Genomic DNA, 25,396 nt, shown 5'->3' on the forward strand with positions numbered 1-25,396 from the left:
TCACATTCAACTGAGGAGTCATCCTTATGAAGCTCAGTGAACACTACGTGTCTTCTATAAAGATATCATTTAGGGAGGCAGATGCCCAGAGAGAAATTACTGAGTTTCTGTGCTGAGACTGGAACAACTCCATCTTACAGTAGGATTTATAGCAGTGCCATAGATCAGAAAAAGAACGCTCTTCAATCAACCTTAAGCCACAAATAGTAAGGTAATTGGCAAACAGGATTAAAGGAGGAAGGCCCCCCAGCAGCTTCTCAAAACCAGCAAGAAACAAGGCACTGATGTCCATTTTATGACAGATTAAGAATTGCAGGTATAGGGAGTTCAGATCAGTTCTTCAAGATCTAGCTTGGTGCCATCTGCAAACTTGGTAAAGGCGCACCCGATCCCCCTCTCTGTGCCATGATGAAGATATAAACAGCACTGGTCCCAGTATGAACCCCAGAAGGACACCAAAAGGTAGACTGCATTGGCCAGGAATCGAACCCGGGTCAACTGCTTGGAAGGCAGCTATGCTCACCACTATACCACCAATGCTGTGATATAAAACATAACATGTACACATTTGGATATAAAATATCAGAATCAAAAAATTAAATCACTTCAGTATAGCTGTATCCAAGGACTCTGCAGCACGGCACACAGCTTTCTGTGCTGTAAAATTAATAAGGTGAGAACTACCTAAAATACCAACAGTGATCTACGGGTAAATGCCAGATCCTTAAGTAGTTAGAAAAGTAATTTCATTCTGGGTTTTTTGGTTTTTTTTTTAAATCACAGTAACTTTCTGTCTCTAAATGACAAAAAAAGAAATTGCAAATAACAAATTAAGCTAAAAACAATACAAAAATGAACTGAGAAAAAATAAGTGATCTTTGTGACTAGTAGCCTATTTCTACTATAAAAAACCCACCCAACCAACCCACCCAAAACAAAAACGCAATAATGGAGAGCCACAAAAACATCACCATCATTTGGAAAATGCTGTCTTCATTTTTAATATGTTTCTAAAGTCTTCAAAGATCATGGATGTATATGCCAGTGATTGAAGATGAAGAAAAGGAAAGTCTGGATTAAGAGAAATATTTGCTAGCCGCATATTCTATATAATAAATTATTATTATTCAAAAGTACACACAAGCAGATTGTTAGCTCATACCAGGATTTGATAGGATGGATAAGCACTTGGGGAAAAAAAAAAGGACAAAAAGACACACATTATAACTATGTAACATTATATGTAACATTATAACTATGCAACAATGAAACACTATGTTTAACAAACAGATACTGCCCATGTATGAGCTAAGCTATGTTTTCAGACAAATTCCAACTGACTTATGTTTGTCTGAATGTACTACTTTTCATAAAACACATCACAGCATACATCAAGAAAAACAAATAGTTTCTCAATTGGAATTGATTTTTATACTAATCTTGTATTAGCTAAATATTTACATCTGTTTAACTGGAGGCATAAATTGGTCTTACTCACCTCAGTGAACAGCAGCTCTTTTACTCGGGCAAATACTTCAGTACCTTACTGGAGCTACGTCATCATGAAAGTTTATGTCAACACATTCAGAGCTTCAACCATATCTATATCTAAAATACTTTCCTACTTCTATTTGTAAAATATTACTATAGTATATTGCAGATCATAGTGGGATATAGGGAAAAAAGGCTGGATGGGACAGCCTGGTGGTGGTAACTATTTCATGCAGTGCAGCAGTGTGGGCTGTATTGATGCTAAGCTAGAGGGAAAGTAAAGGAAGGGAACCTAATGCTCTCTGTATTTTTTCCTGTCTTAATAGGATAGATTTGTAGATTTCTACAGTAACAGAAAGTAAATTATAAATATAATTATTAATAAATCAAATATGCAAATTACTATGCAACAAGTTAATGGATGTTGTCTTTCCCCAGACAAACTGAAAGGTAATCTGTGATCATGTGCATTTATCGTGGACTAAAGGGATGCTTGTAAGACTTTATAGTACAGGACCTCACCTAGTAAATTCACAGACCAATTTACAACTTGGTATGCATACCCCACATGTACCTATCACTGTGGTCATACAGTCTGCCTTTTCACTTCTGTTCCATGAATAAAACAGTTCTTTATATCAGTAATACCAGACAAATTGCACATATGTGACCAGCCACTAGGATATACAGTATAATTGGCCTGCATCCCCCTGTCCACAACAGGAATTTTCCTGGGGAAGATCTATCATTATGGAACTCAGTCCTGCAGGATACTGACAGAGTCCTCAATAGCCTTGCCTCAAATAAGAATAAGAGACAAATCTTGAAAAGTATTTTATAATTAAATAATTCAGCCAAACATTGTTATGTATGAAGCTTTCAAAAACTTCACATAATTCTGCATGCTCTGGTTCTTGTTCTCTGACTTCTGCAGCCTGTTTTCCAGCTCTTTTAGATGTACTTCATACTGCTTTTCATTCTAAAGGGGGAAAAAAATATGTAATACACTTAGCAGGGATTTCATTAGATTAGGCATCTGTTAAGACTATTAGAAATGTCAATATACGAAGTATATTGTTGAGTTCAGTATAACCTGCTGCTCTTGAAAGTGTTTATCAATTGTATCAGTAGTGTGTTTCTCAGTAAAAGGAACTTTTACTGTAAATAGTGATGTGGTAAGTAAATTTAAGTCATAAACAGTACTTACATGTTGAGATATGCGGAGGAGCTTTTTTTTCTCTTCTTGTCCCTTTCTCACTTCAGTTTCAAGAATTAGCATTTTTGCCTCAAGGGCTTGTTCTTTGTGTGACATCTTTTCCAGTTCTTCAGCTACCTAGAACAGAAATGATGCATATTTCACTTAACTTCACTTAAAGCCCAAACTAAATGATTTTCTTTTACCTTATCATTAATGGCACAATTTCCTATTCTGTCATGTAATGCTTTATTTCTTATGCACAGAAATATTCTGGCTAAACTTGAAAGAATTTTCAATTTGAATAAAAACTGTAATATTACTGGGAATGAGACACTTTTGTAACTCATTTGTAAACTAAGCCAAATGTTATTTTTTTCCAAACCAAATAAATATCCTCAGGCATTATTGAGAAAATCCAGGTAGTTTATTTCGACATGATTAATCTGATACAAAAATCACAACTTCATGACCGAACTTCTATCCTTCACTGCAATCTGAATTTCCTCTTCCAATGATTTGCTGTTTGCATCCTTTTTACAAAGTGACAAATCTCTGCTTAACATTGAATGTGCCAAGTCTTTAAAGCGGGAAGAATTTCAACACCAATGTTCTTGTATGCAGCCACTTCCAAAGAAAGTAAGAAAGAGACAAGATGATAAGATTAAGAAACTTTTTGCCACATGTGTGGGATTTAACATTAGGTGACATCAAATGATTTGTCACCAAAAGAAAATTAAATGTGGGTCCACTGAACTTTGTTATTAATTTCAATAGAATCCAAATTCTGCAAAGAAGCTGAACTGTGCAATCCATGCTTAAACATTCAAAAATTACTGATAACTTTTTAGTATTGCTCCCTACATGCAAAATAATCTTCTCCCATCTTCTCTTCTCAAGCATATTTGATTTTAATGCTATTTTAAGATAGAAAATGACAAACAAGATTAAGCAATGTATGAAATTATCAATACCATTTTTCTCCCATCTTCCAAAGCAGATTCCAGTTGCCTGGTTAAACCATTAAAGTCTGCAGTTTTCTCTTCAAGCTGCAATTTACTGCATTGAAGACTCTCATCTTCTTTTTTGAGCTGACAAGCAAGTTCTTCATTTTGAAACTCCATCTGTTCTAATTGCCTTTATGACAAAGAGATTAATGCATTATAATTCACTAGAGCAGAAAAAGGTAGGAATGGCTTGCAACCAGATTTTTCAAAAGTTACCTTTTAAGATCTTCATAGTTCTTCTGAATGCTATGGTTTTCTTCCATGAGGGAATGGCTGCCCACAGAAGTTGCGCTGTCTTCTTCCTGTGAAAATGACACATTCTTTGTAGTTGAAGAGACCTATATACAGGGTATTAGAGAATAAAGTGAGCTTGCCTAATAAAATCCAATCAAACAATTTAAATGTAATTTCAAGTAAACTTTATCTTGTATTTAAAACAAATAAAATACAGCCAAAGGAGCAGACTAAAATAGGACTGAAAACCTGTCCTGTAACGAAGTGAAGTCTTAACAAAACCCATATGCTGCTTACACAGCCTTGTGTATGAGGAATTGGCTGAGACTATCTCCTTATGAACTTTGACTCCTAAGCCTCAGACTCCAGCTAAAATAAATTTGCACACACTACAGTCGCAAGAAGCATAAAAGTAACACTGCATATATATACAGTTATCAAAGAACAGTATAGGAATGACTGGCAAAGAATTTCAGAAAGTAGTGGGGAGAAAAAAAAACCACAAAGACAGCCAAATTAATAAAAAGAGGTAGCAGAAGCTGAAGGTAGCAGAAGCTAAAGAAAGCAAGAAATCAAAGCATCTTCCCCAGCTCAGAATCCAGACTGACAAACTTCAATGTGTTTTCTTTTAAATCTCATAACACTAGTGATAAAGTTATTGCTTTTGCTACCAACCATCCACAGCAGATTAGGAATAAACAGCCACATCAGCAGCCTGCTGACACCATTAAGGTGTCATTCACTCCATCATTCACTGAACTACCTCAAGCAGTTCTAGTCAGTACTTGAACAGATCTGGCTGGGTTTGCTTATGTGAATTACAGACTGTTCAGCTAGCGGACTGAAGTGGGCAGCAGAAGAAAATCCCAGCAGAGGGGTAGTAAACTGATTTTCCTAAATTGTGATCACAGAATCAAGAATAAGAATCTTTAAAGAATGTCACCAATACTCAATGCTGAAACGTAATTGCTCTTCCACCAGACTAGTAACTATATTGCCAATTACTTCAGTATACTTCAGAGGGTTTTTGCATTTATCAGGCAAACATAATTAGATTAAAATTACATGTATCATTTAATATATGCATTCCTTACATACTTCACTAAACAAAGACAGATTTATGATCTTACAAGCATTCCTGGAAGGAGTATTCAATATGACACAAACAAGAACAAAATTTGATGTTATAGAGGTCATCTGGGCAAGAAATCTCAAACAAAACAAAACTGCTAAAGCTTTCTGACTGACAGAAGAAGATGATTAAGCCTCTTTTGCATGCTACTGATTCAAACACCTTTGTTATTCATGGTAGAAGAGTATTCTCTTAACTCAAGAGCACATTAGAAAAACAAAACAAAAAAACAGAAAGAAAGCGGAATGCCTGGAGGTGTTCATGGCAGGGCTGGAAGGGGTCTTGGGTGACCTGGTCTGGTGGAAGGTGTCCCCGGCCATGACAAGGGGGTTGGAACTAGATGATCTTGAAGGTCCTTTCCAACCTAAACCATTCTATGAATCCCGAAACACAGCCCTGCCACAAAAATTGTTATCACGGAAAAAAGGCTGAGGAATATTCATACTCAAGCACAGGAGAAAATACAAGCACTAGCGCTAAAACACCACTGAAAATGGAAATGATCCACTTAAAACATATTTTATCAACCAATGCAAGCATTTGAATGTTAAACATCATCAACAACATGACAATATGGGCAAATATTTATGACGATATGAGCAAATATTTTTTGGTTTATAAACCAGTCATTAAAAACAAAACTAGTGAGGAATTAGATTATGCCACTGGATGCAAACAATAAGCAGACTTTCACATTTATTTCCAGGGAAGAATTCTGCAATACATCTCAGGAATTAAGTATTCAAAAGGATCAAGAATATACTTGCTTACAGAATCTCAAAGCAACTAGTCTTGTCACATAGTTAATTTATATAAATACAGTTGCATTATGCTATTTCTACAGAATCAGCTTTTGATTTATGAAGCAAAATAATGAACCAAGTAAGTGTTACATGCTAAGAGGAAAAAAAAATTGCCAGAGACTTTCTTCCACATTATTTTGTCATATATTTTTTTAAAAAATTATGTTCTAAGCACCTGAACCTGTAGCTCCCTAAGGAATTTGCATATTTGTGCATGGATCCTTTCCCAATATGCGAGCTTTTCCTGGTATTCTTGATGCTTTTCCTCAGCTCCTTTCAGCAAGTCATGAGCATGTTCTAACACCTTTAACTCTGCCTCTGTTTTGACCCTCACCTGCATAGTAGCATCACAGGAGAAAAATGCTACAGTAAAACTGTAAATTAATAGGTACAGTACTTAGTGGCTCTCCATGTCAGCAATAAATCTGAAATTCTATACAAGTTGTGTAATATCATGTATTTTATAAAACACAAAGTTACAAGTTGTAGACATTTCTATCTCTGCTTGCATTTCAGGAAATATTTGGTAGCACTCAGAATGAACCTTTACAAAATTATGCAAATATTAGCAGTTCATTATGCAATACCCAGATTTTAATTTGATTGCAATATACTTGGGGAGATGACATACAGGTGTACTAAGCAGCTTACATGGATCTTCCAACCTGGTCTATTCTATTCTATTTGAAAAGAGAGAAACACATACTGGCAACTGAGGCCACATACAGTGCTGTGCAAACATTACTTATGGGATCAGAAAACATTTTTCTCCATTCTACAACATTAACATCTAAGATGCTTTTTCTGTGAGGATTAAATCTATGCTCTAAAACAACATTGCAGCCAATGCACAACTTGTCCTGCCTCAGATATATGGCTTAAGAGAATACATATATTTTGATGGGCTGTAGAACTGAGGAAAGTGATTGTCTCTTGTCTCTTTTCTCTTGTCCATGATTTTAAAAAGAGATAAGCCAAGATTGTCAGTGAAATGGTGTCTATAGTACAACATACTACATCAATGTTAAAAAAATTATTGCTGTAAATGCAAATGTAAAAAAAAAAAGGAATTGATAAAAAGTCTGATTTATGTTTTATGGTCTTTTCATTGCAGAGCTGCCTATGCAAATAAGAAGATACTTATAACTGTACCTGAGTGTTGGTTTACTGGTCTTAGGAATGCAAAAATAAAGATCTGACCAAGGAGAGGTAATAAAGACACCAGACTCAAAAGTTCCTTTTTAAATATAGCTTATTGGGTAGCCAGCTTGCTTTTGAGGAAGTAAACCTTTTCTAAGCGAGTATATAATTAGCTTTTTTTGGCTTTAATGTGCTTCAACTAGGCTTCACATAATTCAGTAAGGATTATGTGGACTAGTAAGAGTGTGGAGGATATTCTTGGATGTGGCTTGTAATGGCACTCTACCATCTTCAGTGTTACAAATAAACATGACAACAAATCTGTTTTATTAGAAACAAATACTTCATAATTTCCTCAAAACTCCTTGCAAATTAAAAACCCATATCTGAACATTTTAAATATGCTAGCTACCTGATTTTTATACTGTTCAGCAAGGTTTTCTTGCCACTTTGTCTTCGCTTGCAGATTTAGCTGCTCATTTTCAGCAGAATCAGTACTGTTTAACTCCAATGTAACAGGGGAAGCCTTGAATAGAACACAGAAAATATTGAAACTGTAGCAGTGTTATTAAAACAACACATTCTACCATACAGTGCTACTAGCAAGTGGCCTGCAGGCATTAAAGAGAGTAACACAATTATTTATCCTGTCAAATAAATATTATATCTCATTGTTCATTTATCAGTTCGTGAGAACATCTGCACATGTGCTTTGGAGACTAAATACAAAACCTGTAAAATCTTTTAAAATTGAGATTAATAATTGAGCTAAGCTCAGTTCTTTAACTTCAAAGAATGTTTTGCAAACATTAAAGAACAATTTCCAGTTAAGCAATTTTGTAGCTACTGATGGTGAAATCAACAGCATTCTGGTTAAGCAGACAGATGATTGGACAGCCCTGTTCCTAGCTTTGCAATAGAGTTCCACTGATAAATTTTCAACGTTTAATTTTCATTTCCTGTTAAAAAATGGATGGAAAAATTTATCATATATGTTCTGGACCTCTAGACAGAAGGGCCAAAAGGAAGGAATGTGGTTACTTCATTAATGTAGCACAGATGCAGAGCTATTTGACAATGATTTATAACGATCTTACCTTTAATCTTTCATTTTCAAGGTAAATACTTTTATTTTCAGAGTTAATAGAATTGAGCTTTCCAAGAACTTCCTCATCTGAGTTTCTTTTCCAGTCCTCCTTTCTTTTCAGGTCTTCCAAAAGGCTTGTGATCTGCCTTGTTAGATAGGTAAGAACTTCTGTATAATACACAACGCTTCCAAAACTCTCACTATGCAAATTACATTTTACCTTTTACTATAGCACATATGTCTTAATTTTTATTATTTTAAAACAAACCAAACACATTTAAACATCCCAAGAAGCAGTATGTGCTGAAATAAACCACACAAAAGAGTGGTCCACCAAGGAAGTGGTCCTAGCTCAGTTACAAGTAAATTCATTATCTAGAACACCCACTTATATTTCCAAGAAAACTATGCATTACACATACTGCACAAAATGGAATGATGCTTAATTTATAGAGTCTGTCAGATAATATCCTATGAAGAACATTCCATAGCTAGTTTAGGAATGGTACTTTCCATATTAAAAAACTACATATGCTACATAAACTGCACATAAACTATTACTATGCTTTTCATATTAATGAAGATAAACACTGAAATTTGTTCTGCTGTTTAATCATACAATGCCATGTAGAACAAGTCTTGTTACAATGGTACATTTCAAGCAAAGGCTTCTTCATTTTAAGCAAAGACTTTCAGCTAAAATAAAAACAGTTTAAAGCAGAATGGCTACTTGAGGGAAATATCATAGATGTTTCCCTTTTCTTAATATTTCCTAGATTCCTCCTCATATTCACTATTGGGCTAGACAGATTTCTGGTCTGATGTTTTGTACCTGCACTCCTGTTAAATTTTAAAATATGTTGAAAATAATTTCAGAACTATGAGATTTTCTGAAACAAGAACAAAAGAGTCAAGCAAATTTAATTTGAGCTGTTATATATTTGAGCATGAATCAAGTTCTTTGTTAAAAACCCCAACATTCTGCCTAGCTAAATGGCACATAGTAGTTTCTTTGCTTGTTCAAATTATAGTACAGATTTCTGCTAATAGAAAGGTAAAAAGCTATTTGTCACTATTTGCCAAAGAAAATAGCATAACCTTCATGTACATTAAGATTGGACTGCATAGTTTGAATAAGGTTGGACAATTTTCTGTTGCTTTTCCTCACAAGTATAAAGTGTTCAAACATGCACCTGAGAGGAACTTGCCTGTATCCTCTAGTGGAGTGGGATGTTAGTGGAACTGAAATAATTTTGACATAATCAGTTTGAAGCAGAAACTATGAACCTTCTTCTATAGTTCAGTGCACACAAGGGTTAACACTGAATCTGTTGAATAAGCTACTAAATAAGTGATTCTGAGGAAACAGCATAGTAGCTACCAACAAGTTTAGGCTAATCAGAAGTATGCAGGGGAAAGAATAGTTCCTTACTTGTATGGGAAAATGAAGTTTCTGAAAAAGTTGTGAAAGGCAGGAGAGAAAAGGGTGGAAAAATAAATTTGTTATAGTTTGTATAGCTTCTAAATTCTGCTAAGAATGGTAATGTATAAATACATAAACTTGTTCACATTGGCAATACTGAGTACTGCACTACTAAGCACAAACACAGTATGACTACAGAGAAAAAACAACAAAAAAATATAGACAGTTTAACTTACTTCTCAAGATCTTCTTTTTGAATGTTTAACATTGTAATTTCTTCAACTATGCTTCTGTACTGTTTTTTCCAGACATCAGAAGCTGACAGTATGTCAAACAGCCTGATTTCCTGGAGGATACAGGGATTACTAATTATGTAACAAAAGAAATGCCATATTGTTCTACAATTTTTTTCTAAATGTGGTTCAGGCTGGGTGCCCCCCTGCTGCTGCCACACAAAACACACCTCTGGTGTCCTGAGGGTCCAGCTCAGTGGGTGGACACAGGAAGCTGCGTATTTCATCCTATAATGTCCTGCTCCCTACAAAACCCACTTGCAAAGTCCTGCACTTCCTCTTTCTTCCCTCACTGCTCCTATGGAGATGGTCCCTGTCTGGTAATGGAGGGGGAGTCATCTCTGAGGCCTCTTGGGGCCTGGCCAGGCCAGGCAGAGAAATGGGAAGGGCAATGTCAGATCTGGCCAGCTGAGATTAGCCTAACAGTGGAAGAGGGGGGGGAAGAAAGAGCCCTGGGGGTTTTAGGTGTACCCTCAGGTGGGGAGAGGGAAGTTTTGGGATGCTTCTGGGTATGCTTTGGGATCTCTTTTGTCACTATGCTTGTGGTCTCCTGTAAAATATTCACTGCTTTTCCATTTAAACTTTCCACCACTTCTGCAATCCGTTTGTTTGAGTCTTATATTTCCTGCCCGTGGTGGGAGGGAAGGAGGGATCGGTCCTTCAACACACCACACTAAACATAGGGGATATTCAAGATAAAATGTCTTTACGGTATCTACCTACTACAAAACAATGTAAATTTTGTCTTGTCTCAAAAGAAAATAAATAAAACTACCCACATTTGGTCTTAAGTACAGACTTACTTTCAGGACAGAGACACAGTTAAGCACTGGTACTGTACATCAACTATAGAACACAATAATATTTCAAAATTTGAGATTACAATTATACAGCAAAATTACTTGTCTCCAATACTTCTCTACTACATATAAATTACCTAAATTAATACAAAAATAAAATTCTGCCACAATATTTCAAGAATAAAAAATAATACCTAGGTAAGAAAGCAAAGTTAAGGGAAGTCCCTCAAAGAAGTATGGATAATTGACCAACACATGCTATCTTGAAAGTACACCAGGTCTTCAATGGGGAAAGAAAACAAGTGTGTCTAGAAAGCATCAAAAATTTCAGGAGTTTTTTGCCATCCCTCTGCACTTCTCAGTTTACTTAAAGGTCCATTATTGTCTTCTCACAATGACTGACAAAAAAAAAATATTAACCATCTCCTGCTATACTAACTATAAAAATATATCTGTAATACTGACGTATCCAAAATGATGGCAACATATCTAGGAGTATGAAAGCACACTCTTACTAGGAAATCTAAGTAAGGCAATGAAGATCTCAGCACAGTTCTGATCCAAATAGCTTTTGTCAACAATTACACACTGTAGCAAGAATCTGAGGAACAATGTGGATTAAGGAAGTTTTTGAAAAGGTCCAGAACAAGCATTTCTAAGCAGAAAGCTAAGTATCCACATGAAATATCATTCACTGGTAAATAAAGAAAATGAAGATTTCAAACTTTAACCATGGATTGTATGCTGTTGGTCAGTGTATATCCACAAAGACCTAACAGGAAGATCAGGAGAGGTGCACAGAAAGCTTGCAGTACTACTACAGTATGAAACGCAAAACCTCATGGGTTAAGATATTCACTACATTTTAGCTAAACAAAGGCAGTGAGTGTAGTAACAGTTTGCATGTCAGTTACAGCAACCTTTTCCTTCAATAAGTAGCAAAAGAATAGAGAGAGGTACAAATGTAGCATGACTAACCAACTTTTCCTCTTTTCCACAAGTGAAAATCTCCCAGTTGTTCAATTTAAAACAACACCCACAACAGGGCCCACAGTGTAGTCACTCACACGTTCCTTTATGATGGAGATAAAGTTTTCCACAGTTGCTTCAAAGTCTTCAGCTCTTTGTTTATGGAATCTGATTACTTTTTTCAGAACTGTCTTGTTTTGCTCACTTGTTTCCTTTATGGCTAAAATCTGGCGTTTGTATTCACCAACTTGAAGTTTCCACTCTGCTATTTTCTTTTCTAGAGTCTGCAGCATAATTAAACACAATTAAATATTAACTTATCATATTTTATACCTTACAGTTCATTTTGTGACATAACATAATCAGGAATACAAATTACACCTATAATCTGTTTCCATAATGTCTTTGTATTCCAACACTTGTGGTCGATACAAGGAGTTAGATACATACAACAGCAGGCAAAAAAAAATATGTGTTGGGAAACTCATTACAAGGGTGATGAAGAGAAGAGGTTGAGGAGGTGAGAAGCAGGGAGGAGCAAAGGGAAAGACAGTAATCAAATGATTGCTGTGTGCTCTTGGAAAGAAATGCAGAAGTTAAATGAAGGAGGCATGGCATGGATGTTAAAAACATTTATGAGGAGGAAAATAAATGTGATTACATCATCCCTACTGACTGATTTCTGTAAAATATATCACCTTAATGATGCTACTAGTGATACTCACCAGTTTGTACTCTGGATCTACAGTGAGCACATACATAACCAGGGCCAGAGATCAGTATAACTTCATATGAAATTTAAATATGAAAGATAAGTTCTTAGGTTTGATTTTTTTATTGCCAAGAAGCCAGGAAAGGCCAGGGTCTTTTCTTGAATATACGTATTATAATATAGTCTTTAATTAGATAACTATTTTCTTGTAAGTTCTCTGACTTTTTCCCATGTATATAATGGTCCCACTTTATTAATGAAACAAGATGGTTTAGTGAAGAAACCAATTTTTAAGGAAAGTGCATTTTGTGTTCAATGGGCAGTGAAGCACAAAATGCAAAATGAAAAGACTGAGTGCTTCCCTGCCTGCAATGGACAATTGTTTAAAGATAATTAAAATAGGCTATGGTAAAGATTAAACCACAGCAGTAAATCACACATTGTAAGAAGAACTTATAATTTCCTGAGTGTTAGATTTTGCAGCACTCAAGAAATAAAATGCATTCACACTAAGTGGTTTTTTCCATTAACCATATTTCAATGCATTTAATTATATTATCAAATGTGTGCAATGCAACCAAGATGAGAGCTGGGTTCTACAACTGTCATTATATTATCTTTTCTATTGCTGTTAATATTTCTGACTAGTTTGATTTTTTGCATCACTGTGATGAAGTGAGCCTACTGATCCCATCCAGTCCAGGAACCTGATACCTTTAACTTCACGACTTTTGTATTTTTTATCTACATATCATTTAAATATGAATGGGAAACACGACCAGACATTGAAACACTACATGATGACATACAATAAAAGGCATACCTGACTCTGCTTGAAGAAGAACCTCAAATACAATTATTTTTAAGGTGCTACAGATTATCAAGCTACCCACAGATGACTACTGTCATAAAGGCATGTGCAAGTTCCATTCATAGCACTTATGGGGTTTTCCAAGTAGAAGATGGTCTCAGCTACTGGGACTTACCAAAAAGGAAAAAGTACTATTTCAAATAAATAAAATTACATAACCCTCCCAACATGCAGGAATTAATTTTCATATGTAGGCACTTTCAGGGCACTTAATAAGCAATGATGTGACTTGCAGGAGAGGGGCAGCAGAAGAATAGTGTCAATAAATTGAACGAATAGAAAACCCATGCTCTTTAACTGCTGGTGTGAGGGCAACTGCTATCCCCCGTTGTAACCACAGGAGGTCACAATCATACTATGAATAAGTGCTTTGGCCATTATTCAGTGGCTAAGGTAAATTTAAATTGAGAATTAATCCCATAAGGGTAACGCTAAGCTTTCACAAGCTTTTGTCCAGTTATGAACAAAACCATCAGCAGGACTTCAGCTAGCAACTAATATCAGAACTTTCTGAAGAGCAAAAAAACCACAACTTTAAAATATATTTTTTAATAAATCTTTAAATAAAGATTGAATCAAAGCATCTCAAGTTACTTTATCTAATGTTGGAATTCTATAATTGTACTAGATAGAAAAAGAAAAACGTTCTTATTTAGAAGAAAACATGATGTATCTATACAGCTCTACATTTGTTAATTTTTTCTGAAACTGAGTTGCTGTAGTCTCCTTAAAAACTTCAGATAATGTAATCAATAAAGGATGCATGCTACTAAAACGTTTTCTCATTCATGTCTATGTTCTTGACAAGTTTTAAATACTGGAATCCAAGGCCACATACTGCTCCAGCCTCTGACACCACCTCTTCCTGGTCTTGTCCTAAAGCCCAGAACTGATGCAAACGCCCAAATTTATGTCTTGCTTTTTGGAACAGAAACTGGAAATAATCCACATACCTTAAAGTGAGATTAGGCATTACTGTGAAGTGTTTCTCTTTCAGTCATTATTAAAAGATTTATTGATTACTTTAGAGTCAATAAAAAGAAATAGGTGGTGATTCATTATCCTTATCTTACAACCAAAACTCATCCTGTGGACTCGCCCACCTTTATTGACTATATGGAGACAGCCTTAGGATGGATACCTAACTATCTAGACTGCACAGTTAGGTGAGTGCAAATGTATCTATATGTGTTTCACTTCTCTTCAGCAGAACTGCTATTATGCACAAGATGAGAAAAGAAAAAAATAATGAACCTTGCAACTAAGGTAGTATAGTCAGGCAGACTGTACAAAATATAAATGTTGATGATTTTTACTCTTTGAGATTTCTCTATTACCAAGAATGTGATTTCAAGTGATCCTTTAACATTCACATCTGCATTGAACTCTGGACCCAATAAGGCTTTGCTAATAAACAAACAAACAAACAAACACAAATAAACAAAAACCCAACAACAAAACAACAAACCCTGAAATGCAATTAAAAATATGTTGACCTGTATTTTTGCTTTTAATTTATTATTTTCCACTTCTTTTCTTTTAATCTGAGATTGCAGGTGAGCTTGTATTGCCTTTAGTGATCTTGATGACTGGTCTTCTTTCTGTATGTTGACCTAAGAAAGAATTAAACATGAATCTATTGGTCTATGGAGATAAACTGTATGATGCTACCTCTATTTTCTACTTTGCTGTGGTTTCTAATTGACATTTGAAGGTCCTCAAAAGATGGAAAAGCTAAAACATGCAGTAACTTGTTCCTAATATTATTACTGTTGAACAGAAATCACAAGTTTGAAAGAATGCATCCATAATTGATGCCCCATATTTAATCTGACTCCAAGTAGCATGAATAGTCATGGGGTCTGTGTTGATAGGTTGGACTCGATGATCCTCGAGGTCCTTTCCAGCCTAAGTGATACTGTGATACTGTGAATAATGCCTGGAAACATAAACACAGAAAAACAGGCTGACAAAAAGCATCTAGCATACAAGTTGATCGAAATCAAGCTACACTGATCAACTCTACCCTGATTAATTAGTCCTGAACTGATCTTCATTAAATACCGTCATGTGCTATTAGAAGCATTCATACATTTAAACCATAGGTTGAATTGAGGGGATACATAAAGCATAAGGAAGAGGCAATCTAGGTCACCAGATCTGAGGTCAGATAATTCTATTAAATTTCTCACAACTTGATTCCTTTGGCTCACTCTAAATAAGAAATAATGAAAATAGGTAGAAAGAAGTGATATTATCAGTATAGACTAGAAGACCATTGTAATGCACCAGTGAGAGTGTTCATTACAGATACCACTAAGAAAGGCAGACTCAGATTCAGTTAGATATGGATGAAAATGTCATTTATTGGCAATAATATAAGAAACAAGGGAATAACATAGACAGTCACTAATCCTTTGAGATTCTGGGCACCCCTGATTACTTTGCTTTAGATAGCTCTCTAGTCAGGGCATGGCATGCTGTGAAGAACCTGTGAGTGCTGAGGTTTGCTAGCATTGCGGTCTTCAGAATCTTTATAGGCTTTTCTGTTCAGCATTTCTATTCTCAAGCAAAAGGATGCTTCTGTAAAGGCATGCTACTTCACTTCAAGATAAAGACAAGGACATGCCAATTGTCAGGTTTGAAAGAAGGCACCCACACAGGCTCCTCTATTCCCAGTTAGCTGGGTAAGTTTATCCTGCAGCCAAGTGATATGTTCTCCTGGTTAAGCAAAGAAAAATTCTTAAAGAACCATAGCACTCAACATACCCCAGGAAGTTACAAAAATCAAAGTACAACATTGTCTCTTTAAAGGTTTAACTGAGCCTACTCCGTACCCTCACTAACACTCAACGATGTTACAATGCACGTAAAGCACAGTTTAGGTACACAAATATCAGAACACAGATTGATAAACTATCAGTAAAACACTGTTTAAAGTTTTACAGTACCTTCCTACACAGGACAGACATTTTCCCTCTTCCTATGCTGGTTTATGCATTGACCCCCTTCCTTTTGTTCAGAGAATCAATAATGATATTTGCTCTGTCAGTACTACCTTTACCTATTCCTTGCACTCAGAGAGCCATGGAAACTGTGAACAGTATCTGTTTAGTTTACTCTGTATTACTTCTAAGTACAATTTTTATTTTTTTTGCAGAACTATTGCAAATCTGTAAATGCAAAGCCAAAAGCCACTTATCTAGATGTATGCCCCTCCCTGAATCATGGGACATTTGTGTTAAACTTGTATCCTCACTAGGTTTGGATATAATCTTGATGATTTTAAGATATTTCTGTAGGAAGTATCTCTCAGGATTTTCCTTTTTTTCCCACAAGTCTTTGAAACAATTGTTTTTCCTCAACATTTAAAATTTGTAAATAAGAATCTAGTGCACTGGGACAAAGCATGCATTCCAACAGAACTGGTCACTCACTTTTTCGAGCTGAAGCTTGGATGAAAGTTCTTTAATCTGGTTCTCCCTTTCAAGTAGTTTTCTCCTGAGATTCTTAATAGAAAAAAAAAAATAATGCCTGTATACAACAATAATGCACAGATGAACATTTCAGTTGTGAAACTAAGATTGCATTTTGTGATGACAAACCACAAATACTCCCATTTTGCCACTGCCAATTGAAATAGTATGATCCCATGACGTAGTAATTTTTGGATGTACAGCACAGAATAAAAAAAGAGATGAAAATGTTAATTTACTTACAGTATTTTGGGTTTCATTTTCACTTAACTTCTGCATCACAGTGTAAACATTTTCATTGTCTAACTGCAAGACCAAAGCAGGAAACATTAAAACATTTCTCCAGATTATAATTGATTTAACATTCTTTTTCCAGTGGCTTGAATTTGGTACATAAAACATACTACAACTTCAAGTTTGGTACATATGAATATAAAAGTTCACATGAACTACTTCAAGTTGGTGGCTTAAATCCTAAAGATTCAAATTTTGTGCACAGAATTTTGTAGTTAATGAAAACAAGCTAGGGTCATTCCATGTATCCATTTCTGTGTTTTAGCTAAAAAGACTCAAAGTACCACAGATTCTCAGATTGCATTGCGTTGGAAGGGACCTTCAAAGATCATCTTGTGCAACTTCCTGCAATGAGCAGGGACACCTCCAATTAGATCAGGCTGCACAGGGCCACATCAAGTCTGATCTTGAATGTCTCCAGGGTCAGGGCTTCAACCACATCCCTGGGCAACCTGTTCCAGTATTTCACTATTCACATTGTAAAGAACTTTCTCCTTATGTACAGCATAAATCTACCCTGCTCCTGTTTAAAACCATTGCCCTTCATCCTATCACTACAAGTCCTTCTAAACAGTCCTTCCCCAGCTTTCCTGTAGGTCCTCCTTCAGATATGGAAATGTAGCTCTAAGGTATCTGTGGAGCCTTCTCTTCTCCAGGCTGAACAGCCCAAATTCTTTCAGCCTGTCTTCACAGGGTGAGGTGCTCCAGCCCGATGACCATCTCTGTGGCCTTCCTCTGGACCAGCAGATCCAAGTCTGTATTGTGCTGGGGGCCCAGAGCTGGACACAGTACTCCAGGTGAACCCTCACCAGAGCAGAGGAGCAGAATCATCTCTCTTGATCTGCTAGTCATGCTTCATTTGATGCAGCCTAGGATGCAATTTGCTTTCTGGTCTGCAAGTGTCCATTGTTGGCTCATGTGCAGCTTCTCATCCATGAAAACTCCCAAGTCCTTTCTGCAGGGCTGCTTTCTATCACCTCATCCCCCAGCTTGATTGGTAATGAGGACTGTTCTGGCCCAGGTGCAGGAGTCTGCACTTTGTCTTATTGAACCTATGAGGTTCACCTGGGCCCACTTCACCAGCTCATCCAGGTCCTCCCAGATAGCATTCTGTCCCTCTAGCATAAGGATAAGCACCAACTTAGTTTGTGTAACACAATGCAGATCTCTAGAGATTTTTTTTGGGGGGGATTATATAACCAAAACAAAGTTAGTGAAAACATCATATTTCATTTATCCTAGCTCACCTATAAGAGCAGAAAAGAACAAATAAGAATTCACCCATAGTTCCAGTATACCATTTTTGTGTCCAAGTCTCCCATTTTTTGAAATATCAGCTACTTCCCATCTGTACCTAGGAACCATGTTTTCAAATACATGGTTTGAATCTTGTTAACAAAGTAAATAGAAACAAAAATCAATCTTAATATGACCAGAATGAACTTGCCTCGGTAGCATGAGGAAGAAGAAACTTTTCCTGAAGAACAAAGTCCAATAAAGAAGCAGTACTGTTAGGTGCAGGTGAAGAGGATGACTGTGACCATGACATTTTGTTTTAATGCTGTAAGGCAGTGCACATTAATATATACTGGTGTTCTGTGAATCAGTGACTGAAATATTGCCAACAACCCAGGTCGTTCCCACTAAATACAGAGCAACGGACCAAGTAAACCTCAGTGTCATCAGAGATTTAACGCAGCCAATGCAACCAAACTTTTGCACACATATGCATAGCTTGCAATCACTTCAGTAGTGCTCAGCTCACATATTTGGTGCACAGAAATCAAAGCCCTCAGCAGCAGAAACCTGGATTCCCGTGAAGAAGGGAGTGAAGCTCGCAGATGCAATTTGCCACTCCCGCTCTGCCCGGCACAGAGGGCGAGGATCCGGGGTGCAGCCTTGGGCCCTGACCCTCTCTGCCAGACTCGCCCAACGCCCTTGCACTCGGCTGCCTGCAGCTCCTGCCCCTGAGGTGTCCCGCGGGCTCAGCACCCCTTCCCCGGGTCAGTGCCTCCCTTCAGGTACTGCCTTCAAGCACTGCCCTGCTCCCGTGGGGCAGTACCCCAACACCGTATCTCCGCCTGCTTCCACCGCTCTCTCACCTCACGCCACCGCTGCCGGCTGTGAACCGTTGCCGGAGCAACCAGCCGTTGCCGCGGCCCGCTCCTCCGCAGGCGGGCGGGAAGCGGTGGCGTCCTCCCGCCAGCCCTGTCTCAGGTGCTGTGCTCGGGTCGTGCCCGTGGCGGTGGGTGCGGACGCTCCCCAGCAGGACCCCGTCGCCCACTGGTCCGGGCCGGTGGGGCTCGCAAAGGCCCGATGAGAGAGGAGCAGCATTGTCTCCTTTCTCCGAAGTGGCCGTAACTGTTACCATGAATTTTTGTTTTCTTCCTGAGTGTTTTCATGACTGTATTTTTTTCTGCAGCTAATGTTCCTGTAACTTGACTGTATGTGAAGCTCAGAGAGAAAACAAAAAAACAGTCGTCTTGGACAGCACCAGGAGGTGACTGACAATAGGAAAGGTGAGCCAGATACTATAATTTTGTGTCACGGACTGTCCATTTATTCAGAAATGTTTCCCTTTGCTTCTGATGTGCCTTCTTACACCCCGAAGTATTTCTGCTGCATACGAATTGTTTGGTAGGCACTACATCATATAATCAGAATAAGTGCGTTGGAGCACTGCTTCCAGAACTATTTCCTAGAGGTTACGTAAATACATGACAGACCTTAAAGGTCTAAGACAACTCTGGACACCAATCGTACCCGCCTACCGAACAGAGCTGCAGCAGCGTATTGTGTGACGACACTGACATCTACTGGGCTCCAACAACTTCCAGCTTTCCCAAAGGTCCCCCAAATCGATTTAGTTCAAAGCATCTCTCTCTGCGTAACCTCTGACCTTAAATTAAACGCACATTTAAAAGTAAAATCAAATATGATCAGACGAAAGCTGGATTTAGTGCTTAAGACTGCTCTTACTATAGCAGCATGAAGATTTGAATCAGGACCTTCAGTTAACTGAGCTCTGTCTGTAGTAAAAGCTCTGAAGAGCTCTGTTCAAGTAATGCAGGATTCAGCACTTCCCCAAACTTCTCTGCAGACAACGGGCAGAATTTGCACTTTCATGCTTCTTGACAAGCAAGACGACAGGGTAAAACTGATTTCAATGATTTTGTTTACATTAACAGTATTGCATGCTCAAAAGCTATGTGGGCTTCTGTCCAAGTTGCTGACACAATGGTCACATGCCAGTACCAACTATCTAGAAAAGCTGCAATAGCCAAAGTCAAAACCATGTAAGCTTTGTTTCTCAGTATGGCCCTCCTAATACTCTTAAAGTAGTTTCAGCTTCCTGTTTCCCCCACAGCCCTCATGGTGTTCCACAGATAAAGTAAATTCAATTATTCCTGTGCCACATATGGAAAAACCATAGTACCATGTTATAAAGTGACTTTCTCACAGTCACCAGGCAAGGAAGTGGTAGAGTTGCAAACATATCTCCAGTCACTAAACATCACAGTAAAAGGAAAAACCCTCAAAACTAATTTTTATTTCTTAGGGGCCAATTATGGCCTCTAGAATTTTCTACATAATCTTCCTCCAAGTATCAGATAGCTTCTAAGAAAGATATCTGGGGTGTGGGACTGAATTATTATCCTGCCCGAGTATCAGACTAATCTACTATGGCCCCAGGAAGCATGATACTGAAAGGACAAAGATCACAAAAACAACACATGATTTACTAACTCCACTTCCCTGAAATTTCAGGACTTTTGCCTTCTGGGTGTTTCGCCAATCACTGCGTACAGTCCTAGTACAACTTCAGTTTAAGTATTTAGAGGAAGTGCAGCAGCAGCTGCTGTAAGGATCAGAGGAAGAATGCACTAATGTGGAAGGGAGCATTAATTCTCACTCAGATAGCAGTAGTTTCTGAGCAGAAGCATGCTGTTGAGAACAGCTGCTTTCTGGTTCTGACAAATCCAGTCCCCAGATTTTTTCATGAAAGCCTGATTGTACACAGGCCAGGCAGCTGACACTACTGATTTTATAATCTTTGCCTAGTTATTATCAAGCTAAGCTCACAGTTGTTAATGTTGGCACAGAAACTGTAGACTCACACACAAACAAATGCCTTTACCTATTTTAGTAAAACAAGCTTGACTATTAAATAGAGGTAAAAAACAATAATGTTTATTTAAAATGATACATTATGCCCCTTTTATTTTTATAAGTCTTTTCATTACACTAATAAATGTTCAATCCAAATTACCTTCAGATTTTCACACACATCTGTTTTGAAAATCTAGTTCCAGGACTGATGATATTCTTCAATTTGTTAGAGTTCTGCAGAGGTGGGACTCGTAATATCTTGCCAGAACTCTTCATTTCCTGCTGTTTAACTGCATTTAAAGATGACATAAATACATGCATATTCATAAACCAGCTGTTTTATGCAAATATATGCTGCAGTTACATAATCATGAGTGGGAAGGGGAATGGGGTATGTACACACAGTGGCACAAGATGTGACCCACATGACTCAGTGCATTATAGGACTAAATATGTATTTATTCTAACATGGGCACTGCATTACTGGGATTACACATGCTACCAAAATATGTGTGTTTATTTATTTTGTATGTTTCACAGTGATATAAACTGATTTATGGAGGCATTTTGGCGTTGTCTTTGTTGAATCTTTGATTCCAAAGCCTTTGGTTTAAACACTACTTTCCTGTAAGGTCAGAAAGCATTAATGAGAGCCAGCTTATATGTAGTTATAATTATTATTCTTTATGTAAAAATATTTTATTTTCTTAGTTATACTAGAAACCTTTATATTAATGTAATATAATTATGGTTGGTTGGGTTTGGGTTTTTTGGTAAGTCTTACGGATATAGTTCAAGACTTGTTAGCATCAGGGAAAGAATACTGTAAGCACTTCCAGTGGATACACCAGATAAGGGTAGGTGATATTCAAATTATTGCTGTAAAATTCAAATGTCTAAGGATAATCATGCATCTCGTAAAATTAAGCAAACCTTAATGTCAAGGTAACAAACAAAATAAAAATCTATATTGTCAAGCCATTCTGGACCATACTAAACCATGCTAAACCTACAATGTTTCTGCAAAGTGACATTAAAAAAATGCTTGAGATTTCACATACTTTCAATGGTTTTGATTTTTATCAGGTTTTGCAAGAAAAATATAATGACAAGAAATAAAACCTTAAGATTAATTTATTCACGGACAAGCCTAACACAGAAGCAAATTTAGTACAGAGTTCATAAAGGCAACTGTACTGCAGCATCTTACAGACCTGTTGGTGCTGGTGAAGGTCATGGAGAAGGTCATCTTGAGTGCAGTTATGCAGCATGTGTAAGGTAACCAGATGATCAGGCCCAGTGAGCATGGATTGGTGAACCTGATCTCCTTCTGTGACAAGGTGACCTGCTTAGTGGATGAAGGAAAGATGGTGGATGTTGTTTATCTGGACTTTAGTAAAGCCTTTGACACCATTTCCCACACTGTCCTCCTGGAGAAACTGGTTGCTTATGACTTGAATGGGTGAACAGTTCACTGGGTTAAGAACTGCACACAGTACATTCTTTGAATATACCTTCAGGGGTCTCTAGGTCAGTATCTAGTTTGTAACTAAGCCCACATGCTAGGTATGGCTCTCCTTACCTAAGACAGATGTATGAGTTTATCCCAAACCCAACCCCCTGACAAAATTTTTGGGTCTGAGCAGCAGCTTCAGAGAGGGACCACATTTCCTACTATAACAAGGTATAGAAGCTTCCAATAAAGACCAATCACACAGCCTGCATTTGATAATCTCTTAAGACGGCAACAGATATCTCCTGCTCCTTCTAAGATGACAAAAAATTATCAATGCTTTGTCCAGAACACTATGTTATAGACCTACAGGGTGTGGAGAAAGAAAATTTTACGAAAGAGTGTAACTCAGTAGTGTTTTCAGTGTAGTACTACAATATTGTAGAGTTCTGGAAGCATGGAGCTCCAGGTTGTGGTCAATTGTTTGTTTTTTTTTGTTTAACTGTAGGATGCAGAAAAAGTATCCACACCAGGGTTTCATATGAAATACATAAGCATGCACTAGAACAAATCTTCCTCTTAGGTAAGTGTAGTAGCCGTTAGCCTAAAGAGATCTTTTCTCCCACTCATTCTCCCTCACACTCACTTTAAACATTCATTAAAATAGGAAGAATATTAAAAATCATAGAATGGTCCAGGCTGGAAGTGACCTCCAAAGGTCATCTAGTCTGACCTCTTTGCAGCCAGCAGGGACATCCTCCACTAGATCAGATTACCCAGGGCCTCGTTGAGCCTTAACTTGAATATCTTCAGGGAAGGGGCCTCAACTACCTCCCTGGGCAACCTGTTCCAGTGTTCCACCACCCTTATAGTAAGGAACTTCTTCCTGATATCCAATCTAAATCTGGCCTTCTCTAGTTTGAAGTCATTGCCCCTCATCCTGTCGCTGCAGGCCTTTGTAAACAGAGAACGAAAAACCACATTCAATGCCCCACATATGCCAAACAGCCCATCTATTAGATTTGGAAGTACCCTCCACTAAAGGCATTTTCCTATAAAGTAGCACTGTTCAGTTTAGGGTTCCTTAAGAAAGCCACAATTAAAATTAGCTATTCCATATTTGTAAGAACACTCTAATGCATGGGGACTTTGAAGATGGGAGTCTTTTTCCTTTTCCAAACAGGTTATGCTAGAATGGAAAGGTATGTCACCATTTTCTGAAGGAAAAGGTGGATGTCAAGGCTGCTGGTCAATATACCACAGAAAGCAGTACTTTCTCTCTGGCAGGTGAGACTCACAAGCCATGGACAGAAACAGGGTACAAACCTCAGGGAAGAACTAGCAGTATTTTGCCTGGGGATGAGCTAGACCTTGTTGGTTGCTGTCAGTTCCAGCCTTGAGGCATTATTGGGGTACATCTTACCTGAGGTGGTAGTTCTGCCTCAAGATCAGGGTCCACTACTCTCAGTTGCTTGGTATCTGTGTCTTTTTGTGTAACTCCAGCTGATGATATTTAGAACCAATGGCAGCTATGAAGTGAAATAATTGCATTTGTGTCTAAGTCTAAAATATTTAATGTTGCAGCCTTTGCATATATCCTACATTGCTATCACAAGAAATTGTAATCAGCTCTTACACAATAATGTAGTGCTGAGCATTACAAGAGAGACTCATGAGACCTTTATATACCAATAAAACTCATTTTAAGAAATTGAGACAAACTTGCCATATAGTTTTTATATATAAACACACCCATGTATTAATGAGACAATAAAAGCTGAAAAAGGTAAAACATATTCAAGAAAACAAACACAATAGCTTTCAGGCCTTCTCCTTATCAGTACTAAGGTACAATGGGAACTTTACACAGCCTGGATTTTGTTTTGGTTTTCAATTCCTGGAATCTGACCGACATGTAAGCAAGATTGCTTTGATGCAGTTATTTCCTTTCTCTGAAATTCACTTCTTGTCACAATGCCCAGGGATTTCCTTTGACTTTATCGAATTAGGCCAAACATTATTTAGGATTCAGATTACAAGGTAAATTACTGAACTGAATGACCAGGATAATTTTCATGGTGGGAATATTAGTTTGTTGCCAATGATGCCACATTGTTTTCTAGTTGCTAGCCTGCCAAAGGTACTTTTGTTTTTTTCTTGGGCATTCATCATGATGAGAGATGTTAAAATAATGGAAAACATTAGGGACTATTTTCTGTTTACTTGATTGCTGGCATTGAGTAATGTAATTAAAGGTATTTTCTCATACTCCCTTTGTGATGCTTTGGTGTTATGTTATAGTTGTGTCTCAGTATACATTTATCTACACAAGCTTTCAATAAACAGCCTTTTTCTGAATGACTTTAAAAAAACAATCCTCCCCAACTTCCATTTCCAAGGTCTATCGAAAATTATTTTTCATTAAGACAAGATCTGACTTACAAAGCTCTGGACTCAAGCAAAGGGTGCGGGGAGGATCTTGCCCCCTCAGGGTCTGAGGGCGGCAGACCCCTGGAGTGGCGGATTTTCCACCCGTAGGTTCGCAGATCGTCACTGCCCGCACAAGAGGACTCTGCCCCACTCGCTGTTCTTTACGGGACAGGCCGCGACCGGCTCCGGGAAGCTTCCCTTCCCCCATGACTAGCGAACGGTCTGGGACCTGCTCCGGAGCCAGACGCAAGCCCTGCAGCGCACCGATAACAGCCTTAGCTCCCTGAGGCGGGGACGCGTGCCGAGCTCTGCGGGTCAGCCGCCCCCAGCGGCGGGACGTAACACCCACCCCACCCACCATTCCCTCACCGCGGGGGCAGGCGGGACCGGGGCGGCGCGAAGCGGGAGCGGAGCACGCCTCACCACCGCTCCACCGGCCGATCCGGGCTCTGCGGCTGACGCCGTGGCTGCGGCCA

At 37.9% G+C, this 25,396-nt stretch overlaps 1 protein-coding gene and 1 non-coding gene across 7 annotated transcripts; both read right to left on the minus strand.

The window, feature by feature from the left end:
* Nucleotides 1-468: 468 nt before the first annotated feature.
* On the minus strand, nt 469-540 carry TRNAG-UCC (transfer RNA glycine (anticodon UCC)). Its single transcript has one exon. It is a non-coding gene; the product is annotated as a tRNA-Gly (tRNA).
* A 458-nt stretch (nt 541-998) lies between these two features.
* On the minus strand, nt 999-25,355 carry ODF2L (outer dense fiber of sperm tails 2 like). Of its 6 annotated transcripts, none has more exons than XM_068141194.1 (15): nt 24,933-25,278; nt 23,914-24,019; nt 22,252-22,382; nt 21,198-21,662; nt 16,877-16,939; nt 16,595-16,666; nt 14,654-14,770; nt 11,673-11,858; nt 9,749-9,858; nt 8,100-8,235; nt 7,415-7,528; nt 3,910-3,995; nt 3,661-3,823; nt 2,699-2,824; nt 999-2,470 (listed from the first exon to the last, which is right to left on the minus strand). In XM_068141194.1, the coding sequence occupies exons 5-15, from the start codon at nt 16,910-16,912 to the stop codon at nt 2,342-2,344; spliced, it is 1,275 nt and encodes a 424-aa protein (XP_067997295.1). In that variant the 5' UTR covers nt 16,913-16,939; nt 21,198-21,662; nt 22,252-22,382; nt 23,914-24,019; nt 24,933-25,278; the 3' UTR covers nt 999-2,341. The 6 variants fall into 6 exon arrangements, with proteins under 6 accessions (XP_067997295.1, XP_067997294.1, XP_067997297.1 ...); XM_068141193.1 differs by having other exon boundaries at nt 21,198-21,327; nt 22,252-22,385; XM_068141196.1 differs by lacking the exons at nt 23,914-24,019; nt 24,933-25,278 and adding an exon at nt 25,290-25,355 and having other exon boundaries at nt 21,198-21,327.
* Between the last annotated feature and the right edge of the window lie 41 nt (nt 25,356-25,396).

The sequence above is a fragment of the Melanerpes formicivorus genome, unplaced genomic scaffold (assembly GCF_026170545.1).
Source record: "Melanerpes formicivorus ecotype bairdi unplaced genomic scaffold, bMelFor1.0.p_v2 SCAF_7, whole genome shotgun sequence".
Taxonomy (NCBI): domain Eukaryota; kingdom Metazoa; phylum Chordata; class Aves; order Piciformes; family Picidae; genus Melanerpes; species Melanerpes formicivorus.

Coding starts and splice junctions, on each gene's coding strand:
- ODF2L (XM_068141192.1), bottom strand. CDS start 17,035: ATGTTTTATGTACCAAATTCAAGCCACTGGAAAAAGAATGTTAAATCA. Junction 14,771..16,594: donor CCAAGCTTCAGCTCGAAAAA/GTGAGTGACCAG, acceptor ATTCTTTCTTAG/GTCAACATACAGAAAGAAGA. Junction 2,825..3,660: donor TGGAAGATGGGAGAAAAATG/GTATTGATAATT, acceptor TTTCTGTTCTAG/GTAGCTGAAGAACTGGAAAA.